Consider the following 23,530-nt stretch of genomic DNA (forward strand, 5'->3'; position numbering starts at 1 on the left):
TAATAGCTTTTCACAGTGAAAAACACTGTGCATAAGGCCATCTGAGAAACAATTTACAACATATATGACCAAAGAGTTTATATCCTTCCTATATGAACAGCTCTTAAAATTCAACAAGAAAAGGATCTCTTATTAATTTTCTGTGGCTGCCTAACAATTTACCACAAACTGGATGACTTAAAATATAGAAATTTATTCTCTCTCAGTTCTGGAGGCCAGAGTCCCAAACTATGATGTGAGCAGAGCTGCACTCTCTCTAAGGAGACTCCCTCCTTGCTCTTCTAGCTTCTGGGGACTCCAGGTGCTCCTCGGCCTCTGGCTGTGTAACTCCAATTTCTGCCTCCATCTTCACATGGTCTTCTCCTTTTGTCTCTGTGTCTTCTCTTTTCTGTCTCTTATAAGGATTCTTGTCATTGAATATAGGGCCCACCTGAATAATCTATGATGATTTCATCTCATGATCCTTAAATATTTATATCTTTTTCCATATAAGGTCACATTCACAGGTTCTGGAGGTTAGGGTATCTTTCTGGAGGTCACCGTTCAATCTACTGCAAACCTCAATACAAAAATGGGAAAAGGATAAAAGATTTCACAAGAAAAGACATGTTCAACTTCACCAATAATCACATGTATCTAAAAATGTTAAAACACCTTTTTTTAAACTAATCTCAACTGGTATTTTCCAGTATAGGTGAGAATCTAAGGAAATAGGGGCTTTTCTACATGCTTCTGGAATTATAAATTGTCACAACCTTTCTGAGGGGCAGTATGATATTATATATAAAAAAAATCAAAACTGGCTGGGTACAGTGGCTCACGCCTATAATCCTAGCACTTTGAGAGGCTGAGGCAGGTGGATCACTTGAGGACAGGAGTTCGAGACCAGCCTGGCCAACATGGCGAAACCCCATCTCTATTAAAAATACCAAAAGTTAGCCGGGCATGGTGGCACATGCCTGTATTCCCAGCTACTCGGGAGGCTGAGGCACAAGAATCGCTTGAACCCAGGAGGTAGAGGTTGCAGTGAGCCAAGATCATGCCACTGTACTCCAGCCTGGGCAACAAAGCGAGACCCTGTCTTAAAAAGAAAAGAAAAGAAAAGACATCAAAACTATGTGCTCCTTTTGACCTCAGGAAATCTCAGTAAGACTTCCCATATGGGTATGCATCACCACATATTAATAACACTAAGGTGATATAAACAGCCTACATGCCCAATGACAGGAGACAGGTTAAATGAATTATGGTGTACCACAGGAAAAAAAAAATGGTAGAAGAATATTTTAAAGCATGAGAACGTTTTCAATATAAAGTGTGTGATTAAAGCAGGTTATAAACATGTCAACCTCTGGGTCAAGATGGTGGCTGAAGCACATGCTAAACCCCGTCTTTCCCACCCTGCACCCTATTGCACATGTGTGGAGGATATTTCAAAGTACTGTTGGGTAACAAATAACTGACATCAAAAGAAAGAAGAAAAAGATCTCAGGTGCCAGAAGTGGAAAAGGAAGATATAGCAGTGTGTGGGAGCTGACACTGCAATTCCAAGTTATGACCAGGACATAAACATCATCAGAAGGCAAGCTGGGAGCCATACTGCCCATTCCTACCTGGAAGAAGGGACAGTCCACAACTGCCCCACATAAAGAGAGGTAGGAAATGTCACCCACCTGAAATGGAAATCCTGAGCCTGCCAGTATTTCTGTACAATGTGGAAATCCAGAATTGAGCCACCGACAGAAAAACTAATTGAGAAGTTTGTGACCCCATGGGGCTGTGGCAGAGGCAAACTCAAAACCCTACAGGGAAAAAAAAACCCAAAAACAAAACAGCCTTATAGGGAAGCTCCACAATGTAGGGTCCAAGCAGGCAAACACTCCTATTGAAGAGCTGTTCTGAATTTTTTGGTGTGGTCTCAGAACCCATTTTTCACTCTTAAAAATTATTAACGATGAAAGAGATTTTATTTTATGGGTAATATCGATTGATATTTACCATAGTAGAAACTAAAACTGAGAACCTTCCTTAAACACAAGAATCTACAAGCACAGTAAGGTATTGCATATTTCAAAAAGCTAAAGGAGAGGTTTTTGAATGTTCTTATGACAAAGAAATATTAAGTGCATGAGGTGATGGAATGCTAACAATTCTGCTTTGATCCTTATACAATGTATACATGTATCAAAAGACCACATTGTACTCCATAAATGTGTACAATTACAATGTGTCAAAAAAAATTTTAAAAAGGATCTACAAGCACACATTTCATAAATGACCAGAGCAATGATATAATTGTATATCATGTAGCATCTCACAAATGTGACTATATACTTATGAAAAATAAGAGTGAAAAAGTCAAATACCATTTCTATTGTTATGAAAATTGTTTTGACATCACAGATTTCTTGAATAGTCTTGGGAGTTTTCTGAGAATCCTCAGACCACACGTTGAGAACCACTGCTATGGAAGATATGCTCACAGCCAAGAATTACTGAACTTGTGATAAAGTCCTGTCCTATTTGAGTTAGTCACTAACCCAACAAATGAGAAAATTCACACCCAAATAGTTAGAGACAATAGACTTCAACTCCAAATGTATGGTATGATCTAAATTAATTATATGCTCATGCATCTGCATAGTCTAAATATTGGAAATACAATTGCTGATTGTCAAGAGTGGGCATCTCTGGGTGGGAGAAATACAAATGTTTTTATTTTCTTGTTTATGACTTCCTGGATTTTTAAATTATTACTTTCCCCCAATTTTATTGTGATAAAATACACATCACATAAAATTTACCACTTAACCATTTTTAAGTGTACAGTCAGTGCTACTGAATATGTTCATAATGTTGTGCAACCAACACTACCATTCATCTCCACCACTCCTTTCATCTTGTAAAACTGAAACTCCATATCCATTAAATGAAAACTCCCCATTTCCCACTTCTCCCAGACCCTGGCAACCACCATTCTATATCCTGTCTCTATTATTTTGACTGGTCTAAGGATCTCATATAAATAGAATCATACAGTATTTGTCTTTTTGTGACTGGCTTATTTCATTTAGCATAGTATCCTCAAGATTCATCTATATTATAGCATGTTTCAGAATTTCCTTCCTTTTAAGGCTGAATAATATTCCATTGTCTGTGTATACCACATTTTGCCTATCCATTCATTGGTCAGTGGGCCAATGGGTTGCTTCCTTGATTGAGCTGCTGTGAATAACACTGTTAGGATCATAGATGTATAAATATCTTTTCCAGAATCTGCTCTCCATTCTTTTGTGTCTAAACCTAGAAGTGGAATTCCTAGATTATATGGTAATTCTATTTTTATGTTTTTAGGAACTGCCACACTGTTTGTCACAGAGGCTGTACCATGTCATATTCCCACCAACAGTGCACAATGGCTCCACATCCTTCCCAACACTTGTTATTTCCTTATTTTATTTGTTTGATTGATTTTTGCTAGTAGCCATCCAAATTGGTATGCATTGGTCCAGTTCTTTGTAAAATGAGCATGCTTTGGTTTTGTAATCAGAAAGAAAGATTCTGCACTAAATTGAATTCAAGTATTTCTTCAGAGAAGGATGCTGCCCACTTTGACTCACTTGAGGATATTTCTGGGACCTTCACAAAAGTTTATATATGCATACAGGTTTGCCATTTGTGTGAGGCCTTTAGATTTCACTAATCTGGGGTTTGCAGAGATTTGGACAACTGCTGAGGTCAAGTTTACCCTGGTTTATGAGATCTATTCTGCATAGAGCAAATTAACTGTGTGAAAATTGCATAAAAATGAATGTTAATATACTTAAAATTAAACTTTCCAGGCTCTTTGAATGACTTATTACTTTAAAAATACACAGATATGCTAAATACTTTCTATTTTTATAGCGAGTCTGTTTAAAAATCATAAGCAATTACATTTGGAAAACTTAGTTTCAGTTTTTGATACACTTGAAAGAAATACTGTATTTTATTTTAGAAATATTATTTTAATGTAGATTTTCTGCCTTTTATCCTGCTTCTTTCAATTAATTCTAATTAGTGTTATGGTATTTTATAATAGAGACATTAGAATTTAAAGGATTTTAGTGTTCATCTTAATACAGTATTTCCGTAAAGTGTATAATGAGAACTGCTCACTGGTGTCATGCTGAGGGTGGGGAATTCTGTTATTAGGAAAGTTTGGAAATGATTGGGTAACCAATTTAAGCAAGGTTCCTTATAACAGGCTTTGTACTGTAATCCTCCTACTCATACTCCACATGAAGTGTGAGAGCATATAAAGTCATATAAAGTCAGAGCACTTTATAGGACCACAAGGTGCAGATTGCACCTTGGGGAACTACTGATCCAGACAACTGCCTGATAAAGAAAGTGGAGGAACTAAGAGTTGACCCCTTATGGTGCTTGAGTCCTCATTTAATAACATTGCTTTAAGGCCAGGTGCGGAGGCTCACACCTGTAATCCCAGCACTTTGGGAGGCTGAGGTAGGAGGACTGCTTGAGCACAGAAGTTCTAGACCAGCCTTGGAAACATAAAAAGACTTCATCTCTACAAAAAATAAAACATCAGCCTGGCATGGTGGTGCACACCTGTAGGCCCCGCTACTCGGGAGGCTGAGGTGGGAGGATTGCTTCAGCTTGGGAAGCTGAGGCTGCAGTGAGTCATGATCACGCCACTGCTGCCTGGGTGGGAGAGTGAGGCCCTGTCTCAAAAAACAAACAAAAAACCCAATAACATTACTTTATGGTGTTTCTTTTTACTAGATTCCTGTTTTCAGGAAAGTTACACTCTAATAGGGAAGGCCATCACATGTATTGATGAGCATAATGGAAAACGTGATTGAAGGCCAGGAGGAAACCAGCTACACTTAACTTGCAAGATGTGATTAGGCTAAGCAATAAAGAAAGAAAATCGTTTCATGAAAGAGGTGATTTTTGAACTGTGATTTTTGAACTGCACCTTAAAGAATGAGAATGTATGCATACAAGTAGTTTACAGGGTTGGAGGGCAAGAGGTGTCTTTAAATAATAAACACTCAATGTCAGGGATTTGGACAGGCTGGGATGATGGGTCAGTTTCTATTTCTTCATCTCAAAGATGTGCTCAGTGTGGAGAGCTTCATGGAAAGCTCCCCGCTCAATCCCACCCCACTCCAGAAGGAGTCCTGTGTAGCCCAGCATGCCTGACTTGGGAGGGAGGTGTGGCATCTGGGATAAAGTTGGACACAGTTGTCCAGTCAGCTGGCAGGTAGTTCACCATTTGTTTTCTGTGTTGAATGTCTCTTCTAGATCCAAGCTTAAGAGAGGAAGAGGGATGTTATGAGCCCCTCTGCCCAATCCCAGCCCACTACGTATCTGCAAGTACTTTAGAAGAGCCCGAGTCTACTGGCATGGGGGCTGCCTTCTACACACCTATGCTGTTTCAGATCCCTATTTCCATCACAGGCTCCCATTTCTACAAGCACGTAGCAGATGTAGTGGGTATGTGGTTGGGCTCTGGAGTAGCATTGCATAGGGTCGCATTGTTACTGGGCAGATTTCGGTTTTCTTATCTGTGAAGTGGGGATTTTTAAAAGTACCTACCCCATACAATGTTTGTGAGCATTATTGTGTGATAATGCATCTGAAGTGCGTGGCACATGGCTAACCTAATAACGGATTAGACATTATTATTGCTATCATTACTCTGTCAGCGCCCAATGGTTTTAAAGCTGCATAAATACAATTGTTAGAAGAATGGACTCTCCCAGCATCCAGAAGATTCTAGAACATTTGGGGGAGGAGAAGCTATCCAAGATCTTTTGATTGATGGTGGTGACGAGGAGTAAAGCAAAGGGAAGACTGCATGTTTGGGAGGTGTGGGGAAACACCAAGAGAAACATCTGTGTGTTGGGGGTTGTGTAGGGTGGGAGCTTGTGTAGGAAAGTTTTAAAATAGTGTGTAGTGGTATTGGATATGTGTGTTTGTCATGAACCATCAAAGGAGCAAAAAAAAAACAAAAACTGTGTTATGCCAGAATAATGCTCATGTGTATAATTATTCTTTATATTTTACATATTTGTGCAAAATATCACACACAATGATTGTGCATGTCATTGACTATATCAGATTCACTTTGCTGTGAACGTTGTTTGGTTTAACAGTTGCTTCTATAAATGCAGTTTTCAGTCGGCTATGTATCCTGCAGCTTAGCATGATGAGTAGGGCATCTAAACAGATATTATCAAGTGCTTTTACAGGAGATACTGTTAATGCCCTGGGTCCCTGGACCCCTTTCATCATCTCTGTGCTCTCCCCACTTGGCTTCAGTGTGCCTTTGCTTTCCTTGGCCAGCACCTTCAGAGGACTGTCTTCAGGCTACTGGAACTGCCTTGCCTTTTGGTGCAGAGAACAGGAAGCTCCTACATTCCACCATTGCCCCCAGGAGCCCTCAGCCAACAGTTGGCATGGGGTTATGAAAGCCCAGCACCTTTGCCTGAGTGGGGAAAAATTCCGAGGCATAATTTATACTCCAGAGTTCTTCCTGAAGCTTGCTCCATGGTACAATACCTAAAATTGCAGCCCTGCTTCCATTGCCCCCTCCTGCCCTGCTCCTTCACTCCCTTACTCTTTAATAAATGATTTGCAGCTGACTCCTTATGGCTAGGTCTGTTCCTGGGGAAACTGAATTGAAACCACTGAATATATGTCAGATTCTGTCCTAAAACCAGTGTAAACAACTCATTTAATTCTTACAACACTGGAAGGTGGTTATTATTACCCTTACTTCGTGGAGAAGGAAACTGACTTGAGTACACGAGGAGCATCATGTACTTAGTCAGAGGTTGTTAGAGTTTCATTGCTTTGCCTACTTTCCTGCCATGCTGACCCACTGATGTCTTATTTAACAGGGTTACATTATCTTTTGAAGTACAGCCACCATCCTAGGGTAGTTTATCGGAACAAACAAGACCACATTTTAAAATTATTACCCATATAAAGCTCATCACTGATTAAAGGTCTCACAACAATTCTCTTTACTTCGGAATATAGAAGACAATTTAGAGAAGTAGTTATAAAACAATTTTAGTGTAGGAAAAAAAGTTACTGGAACACTGGAATGACTAGGAAGAAGCCCACTGCATTTAATAAGACGTCAGTGAGACCACTGGGTGAGGCAGATGAAGATAAGGGGTAAGGCTTTGGGGTCAGACACATTTGAGCTTGAGTCCGGCATCTCCTCTAACGAGCTTTGTGACTTTGGGCTAGTTAATCTCTCTAAGCCTTAAATTTTCATCTGTAAAATGGAGGACTATAATGTCTATTTGTAGGACTGAAGTAAAGATTAAATAAAAGAATAAAAGGATATACAGGAAGTTTTTAGCACAATGCCTCACATACAGTAAGCACCAAATCAAAGTGGTTTGTTTTGTTTTGTTTTTCATTGAAACAAAGTCCGACGAGTATTATGTGGTATAACTCTGTAATTTATTCGAGAAACAAAAGAAAACATTGATGATGCTATAAACAGCTGCTTGCGGACTTTCTTATAGGCCACACCTGGTGTGTAAACTCCACCCTTGAGAAGTGCTACTTTAATTAAAGCATGACCTTCCCATGTAGATATCAATCTGCCATTTTCCTGGCAATATCTGGAATGAGCCAAGCTTTTTACATTTTCCCATTTACCAGAGGGAGATAATAGCCATAGAATTGTAACTCTGCCTCTGAATAATCTGCCCCCAGCCAATCATCCTGCACATATTCCAAGACGGCTTTATAAGGATAGTACATTTATTGCGGCACTATTCACAATAGCAAAGACTTGGAACCAACCCAAATGTCCAACAACGATAGACTGGATTAAGAAAATGTGGCACATATACACCATGGAATACTATGCAGCCATAAAAAAATGATGAGTTCATGTCCTTTGTAGGGACATGGATGAAACTGGAAAACATCATTCTCAGTAAACTATCGCAAGGACAAAAAACCAAACACCGCATGTTCTCACTCATAGGTGGGAATTGAACAATGAGAACTCATGGACACAGGAAGGGGAACATCACACTCCGGGGACTGTTGTGGGATGGGGGGAGGGGGGAGGGACAGCATTAGGAGATATACCTAATGCTAAATGATGAGTTAATGGGTGCAGCAAACCAACATGGCACATGGATACATGTGTAACAAACCTGCACATTGTGCACATGTACCCTAAAACCTAAAGTATCATAATAAAATAAAATAAAATAAAAATAAGAATAGTACAAACTTGGGGTTTTGGTTTAACTCCATATTTTGAAATCATTGTAGATTCACATGCAGTTGTAAGGAATAATTCAGAGAGACCCCTGTACCCTTCACCAGCTAACCCCAGTGGCAATATCTACAAACATCTAATTTTATATAGCATTTTTGAATAAGTATTCATATTTCTCATTTATGAAAGAGCACAGAAAAATCTTCTTTGCTTTAGTAAGACTACAAACTAAAGAACAAGTCTCTTCCCTCAAGGAACTTATCTGAGCTTCGATTTGGGGGATGAGAAACCTTGAAAGACAGAAAGAACTTATATGTGCACATACTTTGTTTTGTCCTGGAATTAAAACTAAGATTTCTGCAAGAATTTTTTCAAAATTGGAATGTTTAATTGTAAAATTCGTATTTTATTTTATTTCTCATTGCTCAAGTGCTTAGATTACTTAGGGGGTTAGAATTGTCCACTTTTCCAGTCATAACCATGACATTGAAGATATCGTACCTCTTGCCTCCTACAGAGGTGGCTCCTATACAAGGACCTCTTTAGGGATGAAAACCCTGTAAAGCATGTGGTAAGGACACCTGTGGCTGAGGACAAAAGCAAAAAAGCCAAATGCAGTCAGTTGATGTATAATTTCTTGGAAACAGCTATGGCAGAAGCTTTCCATTATGAAAGGCACTGGGGTAGTGCCGTAGGGTCATTCAGAGTCTGCTTTCAACTAAGCGGGCTTTGGAGCTCACTGAATGGTGTTTCTGGAGCTGATTATGTACAGGAAGCAGCTGATACCCAGTGTCCGATGTGATCATCCGTTCAATGGATAGGATGGCAGTTTATTTTGTTTATTGTGTGAAATGTTCCGATTTTCTGTTAATTTTTAAAGTAGGAAATGTCTCTCAATTTCATCATTGTCCTCTCTGCCCCTTTTCCCTGACTTCTTGAGTCTCTGAGCACCCCATCCTCAGCCTCCCTTCTCACCACCTTTCCATTTTTTCTTACTGTTCTCATGGATTTTCCCATGTCTCTCTTCCTCCCTTTCTCTTCTTCTCAGTTCTAAAAAAAAAAAAAAAAAAAAAAGCCAGGGGAGAACAAACAGAAAAATCATTTACTAAAACATTTGGTTAAAAACCTTGCAATCATATGTTTATTTTAATTTCATTTTATCATTTTCCAAAACGCAGGCCTGTGAGAGCCATACTCCTGTTTTACCTACTGGGCATTTGTAGGTATTCAGTGGGAATGAAGCATGGTCCATTTATAAACAAACATCTGTTTGTCTTTGTTGCTGGGTTTGATTGTGGCATTTGGAGGAGTAATTAAATGTATGTTAGTAATAGCCACTTTAAATATTTTAAACTAGGTACAAAATGAAAAAGTAGAAATGACGATTATATAAATCGATGTTTGGAATGCTGCTGTAGCCTAAGGCTTGGGGAGTTAATGATGGGGGAGAAAGACTTTTTTAACCTCTGTTATCATCTGTGTACAAGGATGAACCTGACAGTGACTCACATGAGCCACCAGAAGAGGCAGCTGAGTGGACAAATGGAATATAAGTTACCTTGAGGTCAGCCTGAATTTAAGGAACCAAGGCATGAGGGGGCTATCAGTGAAAAAGAAAACCAAATAACAGATCCTGGGAGGTCCAGACTTTACTACCAAAACAGCAGCTAACCAGAGTGGCAGGTGGGAGGATGTGAGAGGGAGGGAGAGATAGAGAGTGTGTGTGTGTGTACTGGGTATCCAGAGATGAAGAAAATAGAAGTGGGGTTGTGAAGGGACATGGCATGGAGCTTACCTGTCCCTGAAGGCCTGGGGGTAGTTTCTGAAAGGGCAGACTCCTCTCACCAAACAAGCCATATGTTCTAATTCAATATCAAATGCAGCCATAAAGTCATTTGATGAACTCTGACAATCCTGTGGATATGACACTATGCTACGGGAATATACTCCTTGCCAGTTTGGGGTGCCATGTGAGTCTCTGTTACCATTTGTTGGAAGGAAACACAATGTTAAGTAGGGGAGAAATCCAATTTTACAAATATAGCTATAGTTTGATTGATAGCAATTGTATAAGGGGCTGCTTGCTTTTCAATGTGAGGAAATAGGCCCAGTAGGATTCTTCTAATGCTCTGGTTTGTCTTTGCAATATTTGTATGTGTCGGTGAGCAATACTATTTTTCTCAATCAAGGTATATGCTTGTAGCACTTTCAAAATATGTTGGGCATGCTTTTAAAGATGCAAGATGCTCTGTTTTATTCTCAGGGGAATTCCTGTTTACTGTTACCCTGGGGATAGAATTCCTTAAAATAAAACAATAATAATAGCAGCAAAAACCCTAAATACTCCAAGTGATGCTCACACTTAAGCAGAGAAGCAGCCTAGGGCATACATGTGTATACAGTGAGATCAAAAAAAAAAAAAAAAAAAAGGAAAAACTAATTCTGTATTGCAGTTTGTGGGACACTGAAAAGAGGTCAAGAAATAGATGGTAAAAAAATCTATAGAAAGGAATAATAAATATCTCCTCTGTTTCTTCTTTCGCAGTTCTGTTTTGAACCCAAAGTGGATGATGCTGTCAGAACTGAACCACTGAACGGAGGCTGTGAAAATTTCCCATCTTCTCATTGGCCATCAGTTGAGATAAGATGGAAGACTCTTACAAGGATAGGACTTCACTGATGAAGGGTGCCAAGGACATTGCCAGAGAGGTGAAGAAACAAACAGTGAAGAAGGTGAATCAAGCTGTGGACCGAGCCCAGGATGAATACACCCAGAGGTCCTACAGTCGGTTCCAAGATGAAGAAGATGATGATGACTACTACCCGGCTGGAGAAACCTATAATGGGGAGGCCAATGATGACGAAGGCTCAAGTGAAGCCACTGAGGGCCATGATGAAGATGATGAGATCTACGAGGGGGAGTATCAGGGCATCCCCAGTATGAACCAAGCGAAGGACAGCATCGTGTCAGTGGGGCAGCCCAAGGGCGATGAGTACAAGGACCGGCGGGAGCTGGAATCAGAAAGGAGAGCTGACGAGGAAGAGCTAGCCCAGCAATATGAGCTGATAATCCAAGAATGCGGTCATGGTCGTTTTCAGTGGGCCCTTTTCTTCGTCCTGGGCATGGCTCTTATGGCAGATGGTGTAGAGGTGTTTGTCGTTGGCTTCGTGTTACCCAGTGCTGAGACAGACCTCTGCATCCCAAATTCAGGATCTGGATGGCTAGGTGAGTGTGTGGTGTCAGTGAGGCCAACTCTGAAACTGGCTTATTTGTTAAGCACAGTTATCAACATAGAGAATAAATACTTTTCATCTAGAGCACTGCATTTTTTCTAACAAATTTTTTATTACAAAAAACTTTAAGCATACAAAAGAATCAAAATAATTGTACAGTGAACACGTGTGTATACCTACCACCTAGATTCTGTAGTTAACATTTACTATATTTTCTTTATCATCTCTCCATCAACCCCATTTATTTTTATGCATTTCAAAGTAAGTTAGAGTATGTTTTAACTTATATTTTTATCATAGTTGCATTGGTTTCTCCTTTATTAAATTCCAAAGCTATTCTCTTGGAAGTTAATAATGCGGTTATATTTAACACTTCTCTAAATACAGAGATTAGTTCTGTAAAACTCTGACAAATGTGATTTCAAATGCCAATTTTTATGTGTAATACAGTAGTTTAAATATTTTCGGACCCTGATAACTTTAATTTTTTCTATTATCTATGTGTATGTTTGCTTAGATTTTCAACTAGCCTTATTCATATAATTTTCTATAGGTGATTTTTAATCTTTTTCAAGGTGTGTAACTTTGTGCCCAAACTAGAAAAACTTCATTTTTTTATATTATTTTAAATCATATAAATATTTAAATGTGTGTGTTAAAAATAATGTAACCTCTCTATAAAATATCTATACAGCAGATTTGATTTTTGTTTTGAAGTTACCATGGACTCAGGTTTATATTTTTACAAAGCTATAGTTAACACTCTCCGAGTTTGTGCAAGGGAAAATAAGTAGGCAAGAAGCAAGTATGCAGTGAAATCTCCCCCCAGCAGTTTAAGGATCCGCAGCAAACACTTGGTATATAAAATCAGGAGGATTTTCAAACTGCCTTCGCAAATCCCGCGTCAGAGAACATGTTTATGTGCATATTAAATCTTTCTGTGTTTCAGAGTCTAAGAAAGAAAGAATACTTAGTGTCTATGTTTCCAAGGCACTTCTTTAAAACTAAAGCTTCAAAAACAAAAGTATACATTCTTTTTGTGGAAACCTAGTAACTTTATTAAGTAATGTTATTATCATTGATGCTGAGAAATTTCCTGGGTGATTAAAATTAAATGCCATATCCTAACTTGCTCTGTGACAACACAAGAGAGATAATCATGAATGAGAAAATGATATACATCTTTTTATTCCTTTAACACTTGTTTCTTTTATATGACCCACTCCTAGTATTTGTTTCTTTATGCTTAGCTAAAAAAAATGGATCCATGAAAGTAGATTGTGTAGGTTGAAGGGGTGGGAGTCAGGAGCATATTGTGCATATTTTGCTGGTACACTCATTTGTGTGTTCCACTATCAAACGCAGACATCACCATGCTTCAGAGGAGGGTCCTTGGTCATTTGCCAAATTGATCATCTCAGCAGACTGGTTTTGTATCTAGCACTGTATTTCATTTTTGTTTTTTTTTTCTTTTGGTGAGCAAGTATATCCAATTGTAAGCCTAGACATCAAAATATGTATTGAGATTTTGCTAAAGGAATATGTCAGCAGAATGTGTAAAGAAGATAGACCCTTAGAAATATACCCACACAAATATTTAATAATTGCCAGCTTAAATTTAGAATAAAAATATTTTAATGTTATGATCCCACCGTTTATACTAGAAACACTACAGAAAAATCTAAGCCCAACTTGCCCTGTGCCTTTATCTTCCTGGTGCTGTATGAAAGCACAGTGTGACATACGGTTCTCTTATCACACTATCCTCCAAACCCAGAAACCCTGGTGATGTTACCCACCCCCAGGTGGCATTTAGAAGTGTAGATAATGCTGCAGAACAATTGGAGCACAGATATTCTCCTCTGTCCATAAATGTTGCTTGCTTTAGTGAATTAAAAATGTGTCCCCAGGAGTGTATAGTTTCACTCAGTGTTGTGAGTCCCCAACAGGAGCATTTTAATGCTTTCATAACCGTGCCTTCCAGACTTGCATTTCAATTATTTTGCCATTGTAATTTCACTCATAATTGCATTCTAACAGAGTCTTTTTAGACAAGCATTTAAATTGTTTTGCCATTTTCATTTCATCGAATAATAGCTTTGTAATATAATTACCACACTAAGTCATAGCAATAGGATCAAAATGCAAGAAAGCAGGATGCGTGACCCATGTTTGGTGGCATTTTGAGGATATAGATTTGCAAAATAATTTCTCATTTGCTACTAAGCATTGTGTCATTTTCCTCAAGGAAGACCAGGAACAAAAATACAGCCCAATTTATGTTTTAATTATTTGGGAGATTGAGCCTCTCTTTGTGTTTGCTAAAAGATTGACTTAAAGGTATCTAAGGGCATACAGTGTGTGCCTGTATCTGTGTGTATAGTCTGTGTGTATACATAACATTGTTAATTGGCCAGAAGAAGTTAGAGTAAATGTTTAATTATCTAATGATCTGCTCTTTGGAAGAACAAGGGCAGTCACTTTAAGATAATCTGTTCTCTATTGCCAAAGTCTATTTATTAAGCACTTACTGTGTGTAAAGCACAGTATTGTCACAAGGATAATAGGACAAAAAAGAGAGACAAGGTTTCTCTATCCAAGGAAGTTATAGTCTTCCTTGGATATAGTATGGAGAAATCACAAATGAGTGGATTACCGATCTAGATACCAAGTGTCAGTAGCCATAAGACAAGTGTCAATAGACTTCAAGCAGGGAGAACATGTTACAGGGTAAGGCCCTGACTAAAGCAGTGGAGAGAAGGAATGGATTTCAGAGATACTCCAGAGGTAGAGTCAGCAAGGATTTGCTAATTGATTAGCTTCGAGTGGGGAGGAGGGGACCAATTAATGAAAGAATGGCAGTTCATTAAATTAGGTAAGGCAGAATATAGATTTTAGCAGGACGGAGAAAGATGACAATGTTTAGTTTGAGACCCTCTCATTTTGAGGTCCTTGGGGACAATCAAAGAGGAGTGCCAATGGGCTATTCCCCATTTGAGCTGAAATGCCCAGATATTTGGAAGCCATCTTGTTTAAGACAACACTGCTGATGACCTTAATGAGGGAGAGAATGGTTTCCTGCTGAATACTATTTATGGGGCTGGTGGTGGAGGAGGAATCATTAAGGAGGTAGAGGAGAAGCCAGAGAAAGGAGCAGCCTGGAGAAAGGGGAGGTCTGGAACTTGCTGGAAGAAGGAAGGGATGTATAGCTTTCAGGCACCGCAGTCTTGCAGTAGAGGCTGGCAATTAAGAGTTATTGGCTGCTGCAAACATCTCTTAAGATGAACACAGCAAGCACAATAAACACAATGAGCCAGACTAGTAAGTTTTTAAGGCTTCATATTGAATGAAGTGAAAATGTGTCCTCCAGTTTTCCAGCCCCTGGTCACAAGGCAGGGTTTTCCAGGACATCAGGCATTCTCCCTTCCCATTTGGTGTGACTCAGAGTGGATGCTGTGGAAGTGAGCCCTCTGACTTAGCTTCTGTTCAGTGGTTGTTGAGGGGGGCAGGTATGGTTCTAAGATTACCCCTAGGCAGGAAAGATGTGCAACCATTTTCAGCTCAGCCCTACCCCGATTCTAGTCCATTAGAGCAGAACAAGCAGCGTGCTGGGCACCTCTTGCCTTGCATCAGAGAGGCTGGCCTCCCGCTCACTGGCGTATTTCCTCCTAAGACCCACCCAGTGAAGCAGAGAAAATGATCATTATTGGTTCAACTGCTTTATTGCTGAGGGTTACAAAGATGAGCGATATTTAGGAACTAAAATATTATCACAGCCAGGTGTTGACTAATACAAAATAGATGCAAAGCAACATATTCTAACCCCAAATGTACTTTTATAACTAAACCTGAACTAATTAATAGTGAAACATCCTGTGCTTCTTTTATCCTTTTCAAGGCAAATATCAACTGCTACCCCTAATTCCCATATGCATTGGCAGTTTTCAGGACAGGAGTTTTAGCAGCATAATTGAGACAGGGCCAGATTGCTTTGGGAAGAAACATGAATGTTGTTGAGAAAAATGGAGACAGCAAGAACATTTCATTCGATAAGCATTAATTAAGTACCAACTGTGAGCCAGGTACCTGGCAAGGTACATTGAGAGGATATTCTGATTAGTATATTGTGATCTTTGTCATGCAGGAACTTTTTTGTTGTTGTTACAATGTGACAAATACACTTGTGATAAATTTTAGTGCTTTATTTTTATTTTTTTTTTCTATGACAAAGATACTGAATAAAATGCTATAGGATTGCAGAGGAGGGAACTACCAGGTTTACCTTTGGAAACTGATGAAAACTCATCTAGGAATTGACATTTAAACAGGGTTTTGAACCATGGCACATGTATACCTGTGTAACAAACCTTCATATTCTGCACATGTATCCCATAACTTAAAATAAAAAATAAACATAAACAGGGTTTTGAGAGCTGGATAAAAGTTTACCAGGCAGATAAAAGGAAGGATGTCACTTCAGGAAGATGTTATAATTGCCCAATAGCCTGGACTTGGTAGGCAATTATGTGAACTTATGGGTGGTAGGGGTAGTAGTGTTGGAGCTGACAGGTCACATTGTGGATATATTGTGAAGACCTTAATGCCGAGATGGGGGTTTGGACTTTATCATTAAATCATTAGACCTGTGTTTTAGAAAGCTGCCTCTGGCAGCAGTGTGGAGAGAGAATGAGATGGGAGAGAGACTTAAAATGTCAAATAGACTTTAAGCCACTTACTTGTGTGACCATTTGCAAGTAATTTAAATTTCTCTGTGCCTCAGTTTTCATAGCTGTACGTTGGCAATAAGAATACCCAATTAGATTGGGAGGATTGAATGAGATAATGTATGTATAACTCTTAGCAAAGCGTTGAATATATAGCAAACACTAATAGATGATAGCTGCTATAATAATTAATAGAAGTGTGAATATCAGTTAGGAGGCTAATACCATAACCCAGGCAAAACATGATGAAATCCCAAACTGTATCAGTTAATAGGGTGACAGAGGCATCAGAATCGGAAGGATTTCTGGAAGAGAAATGGAAAAATTTGGTGAACGAGAAAGATAAGCAGGTAGTTGAGGATGATAGCCAAGGGATTGAGTAGGTACAGGGGAGGCAGAGCAGATGGGAAGGCTGATGAAGTTCATTTTGGAGGGTGTTAGTCTGGTAGGTAGAAGAGGTCAGGACCAGAATGGCAGATGTGAGATTCTGAAAAGGGAGGTTTAACCAGAGAACACAGCTAAACAGGAGGCGGACAATGACTAATGAAGGTATCAGACAGCTTAGCAAGGGGTTAGAGAGTCTTTCGGCCCCAAAATAACTAACAGCCAGAAGTAAATTCCTCTGCATGACACTTTTATATTTTTTAATTTAAAAAAAAATCTTACTACAATTCTCTTAAAAGCTCCTGTTTCCCTTCAGAACCAGTGGCCATATTTAAAATTTGGTCTATGTGCTCCTCTAGACATGCCAATTAGATGTGCTTGTTCTACAGAGCCCTCTTTGAAGCTGGAGTGGGAGTGGTGAGGAGTGTTGACAGGACCCCCTTCTGGCATCCCTTCCCTCTGCTTCATCCGAGCAGACTCAGATTCATCCATTTAGGTGAGGAAAGGATTCCATAGCTAAACAACAAAAAATTTTAACATCTTATCTGGAATATCAGTGACTTCAGCTGTCACATGGGTGTTACAGGTTCAGTGTTTGATGAAGTGATGTTATGAAGTAGCCAGGATGTGTGGGGCATGGCCCAAGGCTCTGAAAGAAAGATTGAGATGAATAAGGTTCGGCTCCTATTACCAGGGGGAATCCTAATATTTCCCAGCTGTTGTTTCCTTCGTGATTTAGGCAAACCCTGTCATTTTAAAGATGAAGATAGGAGACCTAGAGAGCTCGGTTGGCTTGCCTGATCTATAGCTGGATATTAGCTAAGGCAGACTCTGGAACACATATACCAACTCTTAGTCCTATGTTCCTTTCCAGTTCCCTCACATTTTCGTTTAAAGCCCTTTCAATGGGGATAACCCTGAGAAGAACACAAGGCTCTCCATTCTTGGTGAAAATACACCACTCTGGTACGTCAAGCAAGATAAAGGTGATCTGGAAATTCACTTTTTGCTTGTGAACTCCAACAGAGTAATCACCTGTTGAACTTTTCAGAAACCTTAATAGAAGATATCACCGTTTTTTGTAATTATAAACAGTACATAATGGCAAATATATGGTCACAAATGAGAAATTCGATTGCCTCAGAGAATTAACCTATCAAATTAGCCCATAGTGCAAAGTCATCTTAAAGAGGCAGAGTGACAGAAAAAATAAAGAAAGGGAATGTAAGCCTCATGGGAACCAGGGATTTTGTCTGTTGTTCCCTACTGTATCCTCCTGCCCAGATCAGTGTGTGGTACATGATAGGATCTCAACAAATATTTGTTGAATGAATGAATGACAGTCTCTAAGATCTTTAACACTTTGAGAACTAACTGAAGATATGAACATATCTAAAATAAGAATGTATTATTTTGGGCCAGGGGCGGTGGCTTACGCCTGTAATCCTAGCACTTTGGGAGGCCGAGGCAGGCGGATCATGAGGTCAGGAGATTTAGACCATCCTGGCTAACATGGTGAAATCCCGTCTCTACTAAAAATACAAAAAAATTAGCCGGGTGTGGTGGCGGGTGCCTGTAGTCCCAGCTACTCGGGAGGCTGAAGCAGGATAATGGCATGAACCCAGGAGGCAGAGGTTGCAGTGAGCTGAGATCGTGCCACTGCACTCCAGCCTGGGTGATAGAGTGGGACTCTATCTCAAAAAAAAAAAAAAAAAAAAGAATGTATTATTTTGAATTGAAACTCAGTAGAGGAGGAATACTAAAGAGAAAGTCATAGATGCAGATGTTGGCAGTGCCCTTCCAAATAGCGCTCAGGGTTGAGGTGCCCTGACCTGAAGATTTAGCCTATCTATCTAGGGACCACCTGTATCTCTATTGAAGGGAAAGATGCATTAGGCATCCTTGGCCTGGAATTTGTGAAGACACGAATGCTGTAGTTAAGGCCTCTCATTCTCATTGCATGTCCCAAAGCAACTTGAGGATTTCAAATTCAGCTTTCTCTAGAGCTTGCCCATCAGAAATATGCTGGCCAAAGAATGCCAGTTTTGTTGGGAGTCCTGTTTTTCATTTTAATTGGCCAACTGGCATTCTGTTTTTTTCTGTCAGTCGTGGTGAGGTTCACCATTGGGGGTCTGCTTCTAAGAGATAGATCTGTCCTTAGTGTGCTGACATATCGGGTTTCTGAACATATAAGACTGAGGTCTAAACCAGTCTTGCATCCTGGGAGACCTACTTGGGTGTTCACCTAGTTCCCTGGAGAAATATTCCATCTTCATAGATACTAGGTTTTCTTTAAAACATCTGCAATATTAGCTAGAGTCAATTGGTATATTGGACGAAAACAGAGCTAGACCAATAACATCAAAGCATTAAAAAGACAATACTTTTACATATAACTGGAATTTTACTTGACTTTTTCCATTTTTAGAAGCTCTTGAAAGTTTTTAAAATATCTCTAATTCTAGAATAAATATAGATATTTACAAATTTGGGATATATTTTTGGATAGAAATGGAATAGTTGTTTTTGTTTTACTTAAAACTTTCCTATCAACTGTACCAAGTCAGACTACTTGGCATTCCTATATCTTCCATTGATAGCTAGAATGTTCACGCAACCAAAATTTATTGAGCATCTACTATGTGACAAGCACTGTTTAGACTCTAGAAATATAATAGTAATAAAACAGAAAATATCTCTGGTAGACCTTGAGCATGTTTTCAGCTTCTCTTTCTATAGTTTTTACTTGGATGTTGGAATTCCTTGAAATATACAGAATTCATTCCTCCCATGCCCCTTTGCTTTGTTTGACACTTCTAGAAAGGGTAGTTTCTTTGAGAGAAGAGCTGGATAGATATGACCTGAACCCTTATTCCTTCAGGGATTAACAAAAGAATAAATATTCTGTTGGGATTTCTAGCTGCTTTATTGAGAGATAGCTGGGTCTAAAAACAACCATCTTCAAGTTTCTGAGATTCCCCTTTGCTAGTTTCATAGACTCTTGTTTTCCACTAGACTGCAGGTGGATTGCAGTGACTGGCTCACAGTGCATTGAACCAATCTTTTTAGAGTGCGTCTAACCCCTGCTCAGTGCTGCTGGGTAGACCAGCATATCCAAGCTGATGACATAGAGGGACACAGAGTTTTTCCTCTTTTAGCTTTATTCCAGATTTGTGATGACTTGGCATCTGAGTGTGGCCTAAATTTTAAGACCCATAGCTTTTTTTCCCTAAAAGTGTACACTGCAGACTTTAGGATCAGCAGCTCTATATCCTGCCTGATCTCTTTGTCCTCAGCATCTATGTGGATGTCTCTCATGGAACTTTATTCTTTGTTGTGTATGCACCCTCTGTCTCTGTTTAGCCTCTCAGGCATCACAGTGATCCTAATTGGAATTAAAAAGTTATTGGCTTATAGAGCACATCCTGTCTACTAACACTAGCAAAATCTTATTTGGATTCATTATTGCAAAATTGGAAAAGAAGATTCAATAATTTATCGCCATTATGGTCCTGGATCTTATTTCCTCTTGCCTTTCAAATTCTCGTGGGAGGAGAGAGGCTTCTGACATCCGAGTGGAGGTGGACCAAGCAGCCTGAAAAGACTCTTCCATCCAAAGAGTTGGGTTCACTTTCACAGGACAGGAAATGAACAGAAACTCTCTACCTCATTCCTGAAACTTGCCAATAAGTAGCATTCTAAGACAGTTAGAGTTTGATAGGAAAATATCCTTCTGCCACCCTGAGGGTCATTGAGGGTTTTCCATAATACAGCTCTGAACCTGAAGGCAGATTTCTGTATTCCTGCACTCTGAATTATTGTATCCCTATATCCTAGAACACTCTAGGATGAGGATTCTGATAGGAACCCTCACTAACACTGAGAGCACTGGCCTTACATACGTTGATCCAGTCTGAGACACTACCTAAAGTCACTGGAGAACTTGCTGATGTATTTTCAGGTTGGAGAATTTGTTCGTGTGGACTTCACTTTAAATAAGGCAATTGAAGCCAGGCGTGGTGGCTCACACCTGTAATTCCAGCCCTTTGAGAGGCCAAGGTGGGCGGATCACTTGAGATCAGGAGCTCAAGACCAGCCTGGCCAACATGGTGAAACTCCGTCTCTACTAAAAATACAAAAATTAGCCAGTCGTGGTGGTACGTGCCTGTAGGCCCAGCTACTCAGGAGGCTGAGGCAGGAGAATGGCTTGAACCTGGGAGGTGGAGGCTGCAGTGAGCCGAGATCACGCCACTGCACTCCAGCCTGGGTGACAGAGTGAGAGCCCATCTCAAAAAAAAAAAAAAGTAAAATTTAAAATATTAAAAAATTAAAAATAAATAAGGCAGTTGAATTGTTAATTATCTAACAATTGGATCAAGCCAAATATAATAATACAGACTCATAGGTTTGATTTCAGATTATCAATATGCAGTTGCACCGTTTCATGTGAAATCTAACATCCAAGTATTCTCACATAAACGAGAGCAGAGGCCTTTAAATGGCCTGAGCTTCCTGCTGAACACTTCAGTGTAAGAAACTGTTCATCACGTTCATCTTAATGAATTAGTCTGATAACTTACTGATTAAGTATTTCTAACACACATATTTGCAAACCAACATTCAGAAATTTCTTTTTGGCCCGTAAGATTGTGAGGAAAAAGTAAAAGAAGTAAATGAGTGTAGTTCTTACCTTCAATTTCAAAATTGAGGTCTCTAATCAAATTGAAAACGATGAGGAAACAATGAGTTTTTCCAATTAAAATTTTTTTTTACTGTGAGGAATTTGCTTAAAAATAGAATTTCATGATCTTTATTTTCACATCTCTCTGTCTTGATTCTGTTTAATGTGCTTATAATTATAACTGCAATTATGTAAATACAGGTTAGTTCATCTTTGCTAACTTCACGTTATTTCACATAAAGATTTTGGAGAATCAATACAGTGTGTTGTGGGCATCAGTGAGTGTGTGGCTATTCATAATTCACTGTTCCAGTACCTTGCTTAGCCATCTGTTACTGAGCATTTGAATGTATCCAGTTCTTTGCTTATTATATGAAAATAATGCTCCAATTAATGTCATTATTAAAATTACTCTTTTGTTTGGGACATTTAGTTGGCATGTTTTCCTCAAAGCAGAAATGAAAGTCACTAATGAGTATATGATATTTTAATTTCTTTTTAAAAAATATTAACATAAGTAATGTTATGAAAATAATATGACAAATATTCAGTAATGTTGGAAATGCCAGACAACACAGGCCCAGGGAACAGTCAAGGCTGACTAGGAAGTCCTTTGCATATTCTCCAAATATGGTATCTCTTCAACTTTTTCTTTTCCTTTTTTTTTTTTTTTTTTTTTGAGACGGAGTCTTGGTCTGTTGCCAGGCTAGAGTGCAGTGGCGCAATCTCGGCTCACTACTGCAACCTCTGACTCCCTGGTTCAAGCAAATGTCCTGCCTCAGCCTCCCAAGTAGCTGGGATTACAGGCACCTGCCACCACACCTGGCTAATTTTTGTATTTTTAATAGAGACGGGGTTTCACCATGTTGGCCAGGATGGTCTAGATATCCTGACCTCATGATCCACCTGCCTTGGCCTCCCAAAGTGCTGGGATTACAGGCGTGAGCCACCGCGCCCGGCTGGCCTCTTCAATTTTTTCTTAAGGAAATTGGTTGCAATGATGATGATGAAAAGACATTAGTGTGCCCAGGGGAAAACATTAGGGGTCAGATGATGAGACACAGAGAGGGGATAAAGGGTGTCCCAACTTAGGTACCTACCCTCTAAACAATGAAGTAGCCCCTAATCCCTTACCCCAGAAATGAGTTCATTTTCCCATGTTCAACTCTATGTTAGCATTTCTCAACAGGAGCCCTAATAACAGGGACAGGTCTGTGCTGTGTGACACTGTCTCACACACTGCAGGGTGTTTACTAGCTGTGGCCTCTACCCACAAAATGTGAGCAGTGCTTCCCAGGCATCGCTTAAAACATGTGCCTTACCACACTCCAGACAAGGCCTCTCAAATACATATTTCTACCTGACCCCCAGGAAGCAATAGGATCCAGGGCTCAGGCTCTGGTGGTGGTATTACCACAACAGCAGTGGAGACTGGAGTTCAGTGTGGGGGAAACAGAAGAATTGTCTCTTGTGCTGGCTTTCTGCCTTCCTGGTAGTAGTTCTACATCTTCTAGGACTGTGGTTTTAACATCGAGGATCTTCTACTGATCTTGACAATGGTCTTGAATTTTTTCAAACTAACTAATATGTATTAGAAAACCAAGCCGGTCATCAACTGAGCCTTTCTTGGAGTTGTAGAGCTTAGAGAGGAAAGGTGATTTAGTGCTCACAGAATCAAACACCCTAAATTTGAAGAAGAGAAAAACTGAAGTCAAATAAGGAGGAAATGACTCACATAGAGGCACATGCCATTACCAGTGAGGTAGGAATAAAAACTTGGTGTGCCTAATTTTCAGACTGGGATTTTCTTCATCCAAAAAGTGCACGGTCTCAGTTGGTGGTGGTGGTTATGCAACAATGTGAATGTACTCAACATCACATCATAGTAAGATGATAAATTTTACGTTCTGTGTGTTTTATGCAATTAAAAAATGCAGTGTTCCTATGCATTTAGGAATGAAGAGCTATTTATCAATATTGGAATATTGCTTATTTCTGCCATAAAATTTATTTTTTCACTGTAAAGACCGAGCCTGGAAACAGTGAAGCTGACAGCTGAGAAACTGCCGAAAACCCTAACGAAAGCACTTTCCAGAGCCAACTTACATTGTGGGGCTGCCATGTACAATTCTACAGTTTGTGACCTGCACAAAAGGACCCGGGCTTGTGGAAGGGGTGGGGTTGGAATCCAGCCCTTTCACTCATCATTCATCTTGGTTTAAGGCTGCTTTTATTTATCTG

The 23,530-nt window shown here is 39.5% G+C and overlaps 1 protein-coding gene across 2 annotated transcripts in view; it reads left to right on the forward strand.

The window, feature by feature from the left end:
• The window catches only part of SV2C (synaptic vesicle glycoprotein 2C), a 565,988-nt gene that overhangs the window by 347,208 nt on the left and 195,250 nt on the right, over nt 1-23,530 (forward strand). For both annotated transcript variants that reach the window (XM_058434087.1, XM_032145005.2), the window contains exon 2: nt 10,812-11,492. In XM_058434087.1, coding sequence (XP_058290070.1) covers nt 10,913-11,492 — 580 coding nt within the window. In that variant the 5' untranslated portion in view covers nt 10,812-10,912. The remainder of the gene's footprint in view (nt 1-10,811; nt 11,493-23,530) is intronic.

This window comes from Hylobates moloch, unplaced genomic scaffold (genome assembly GCF_009828535.3).
Source record: "Hylobates moloch isolate HMO894 unplaced genomic scaffold, HMol_V3 SCAFFOLD_23, whole genome shotgun sequence".
NCBI lineage: Eukaryota > Metazoa > Chordata > Mammalia > Primates > Hylobatidae > Hylobates > Hylobates moloch.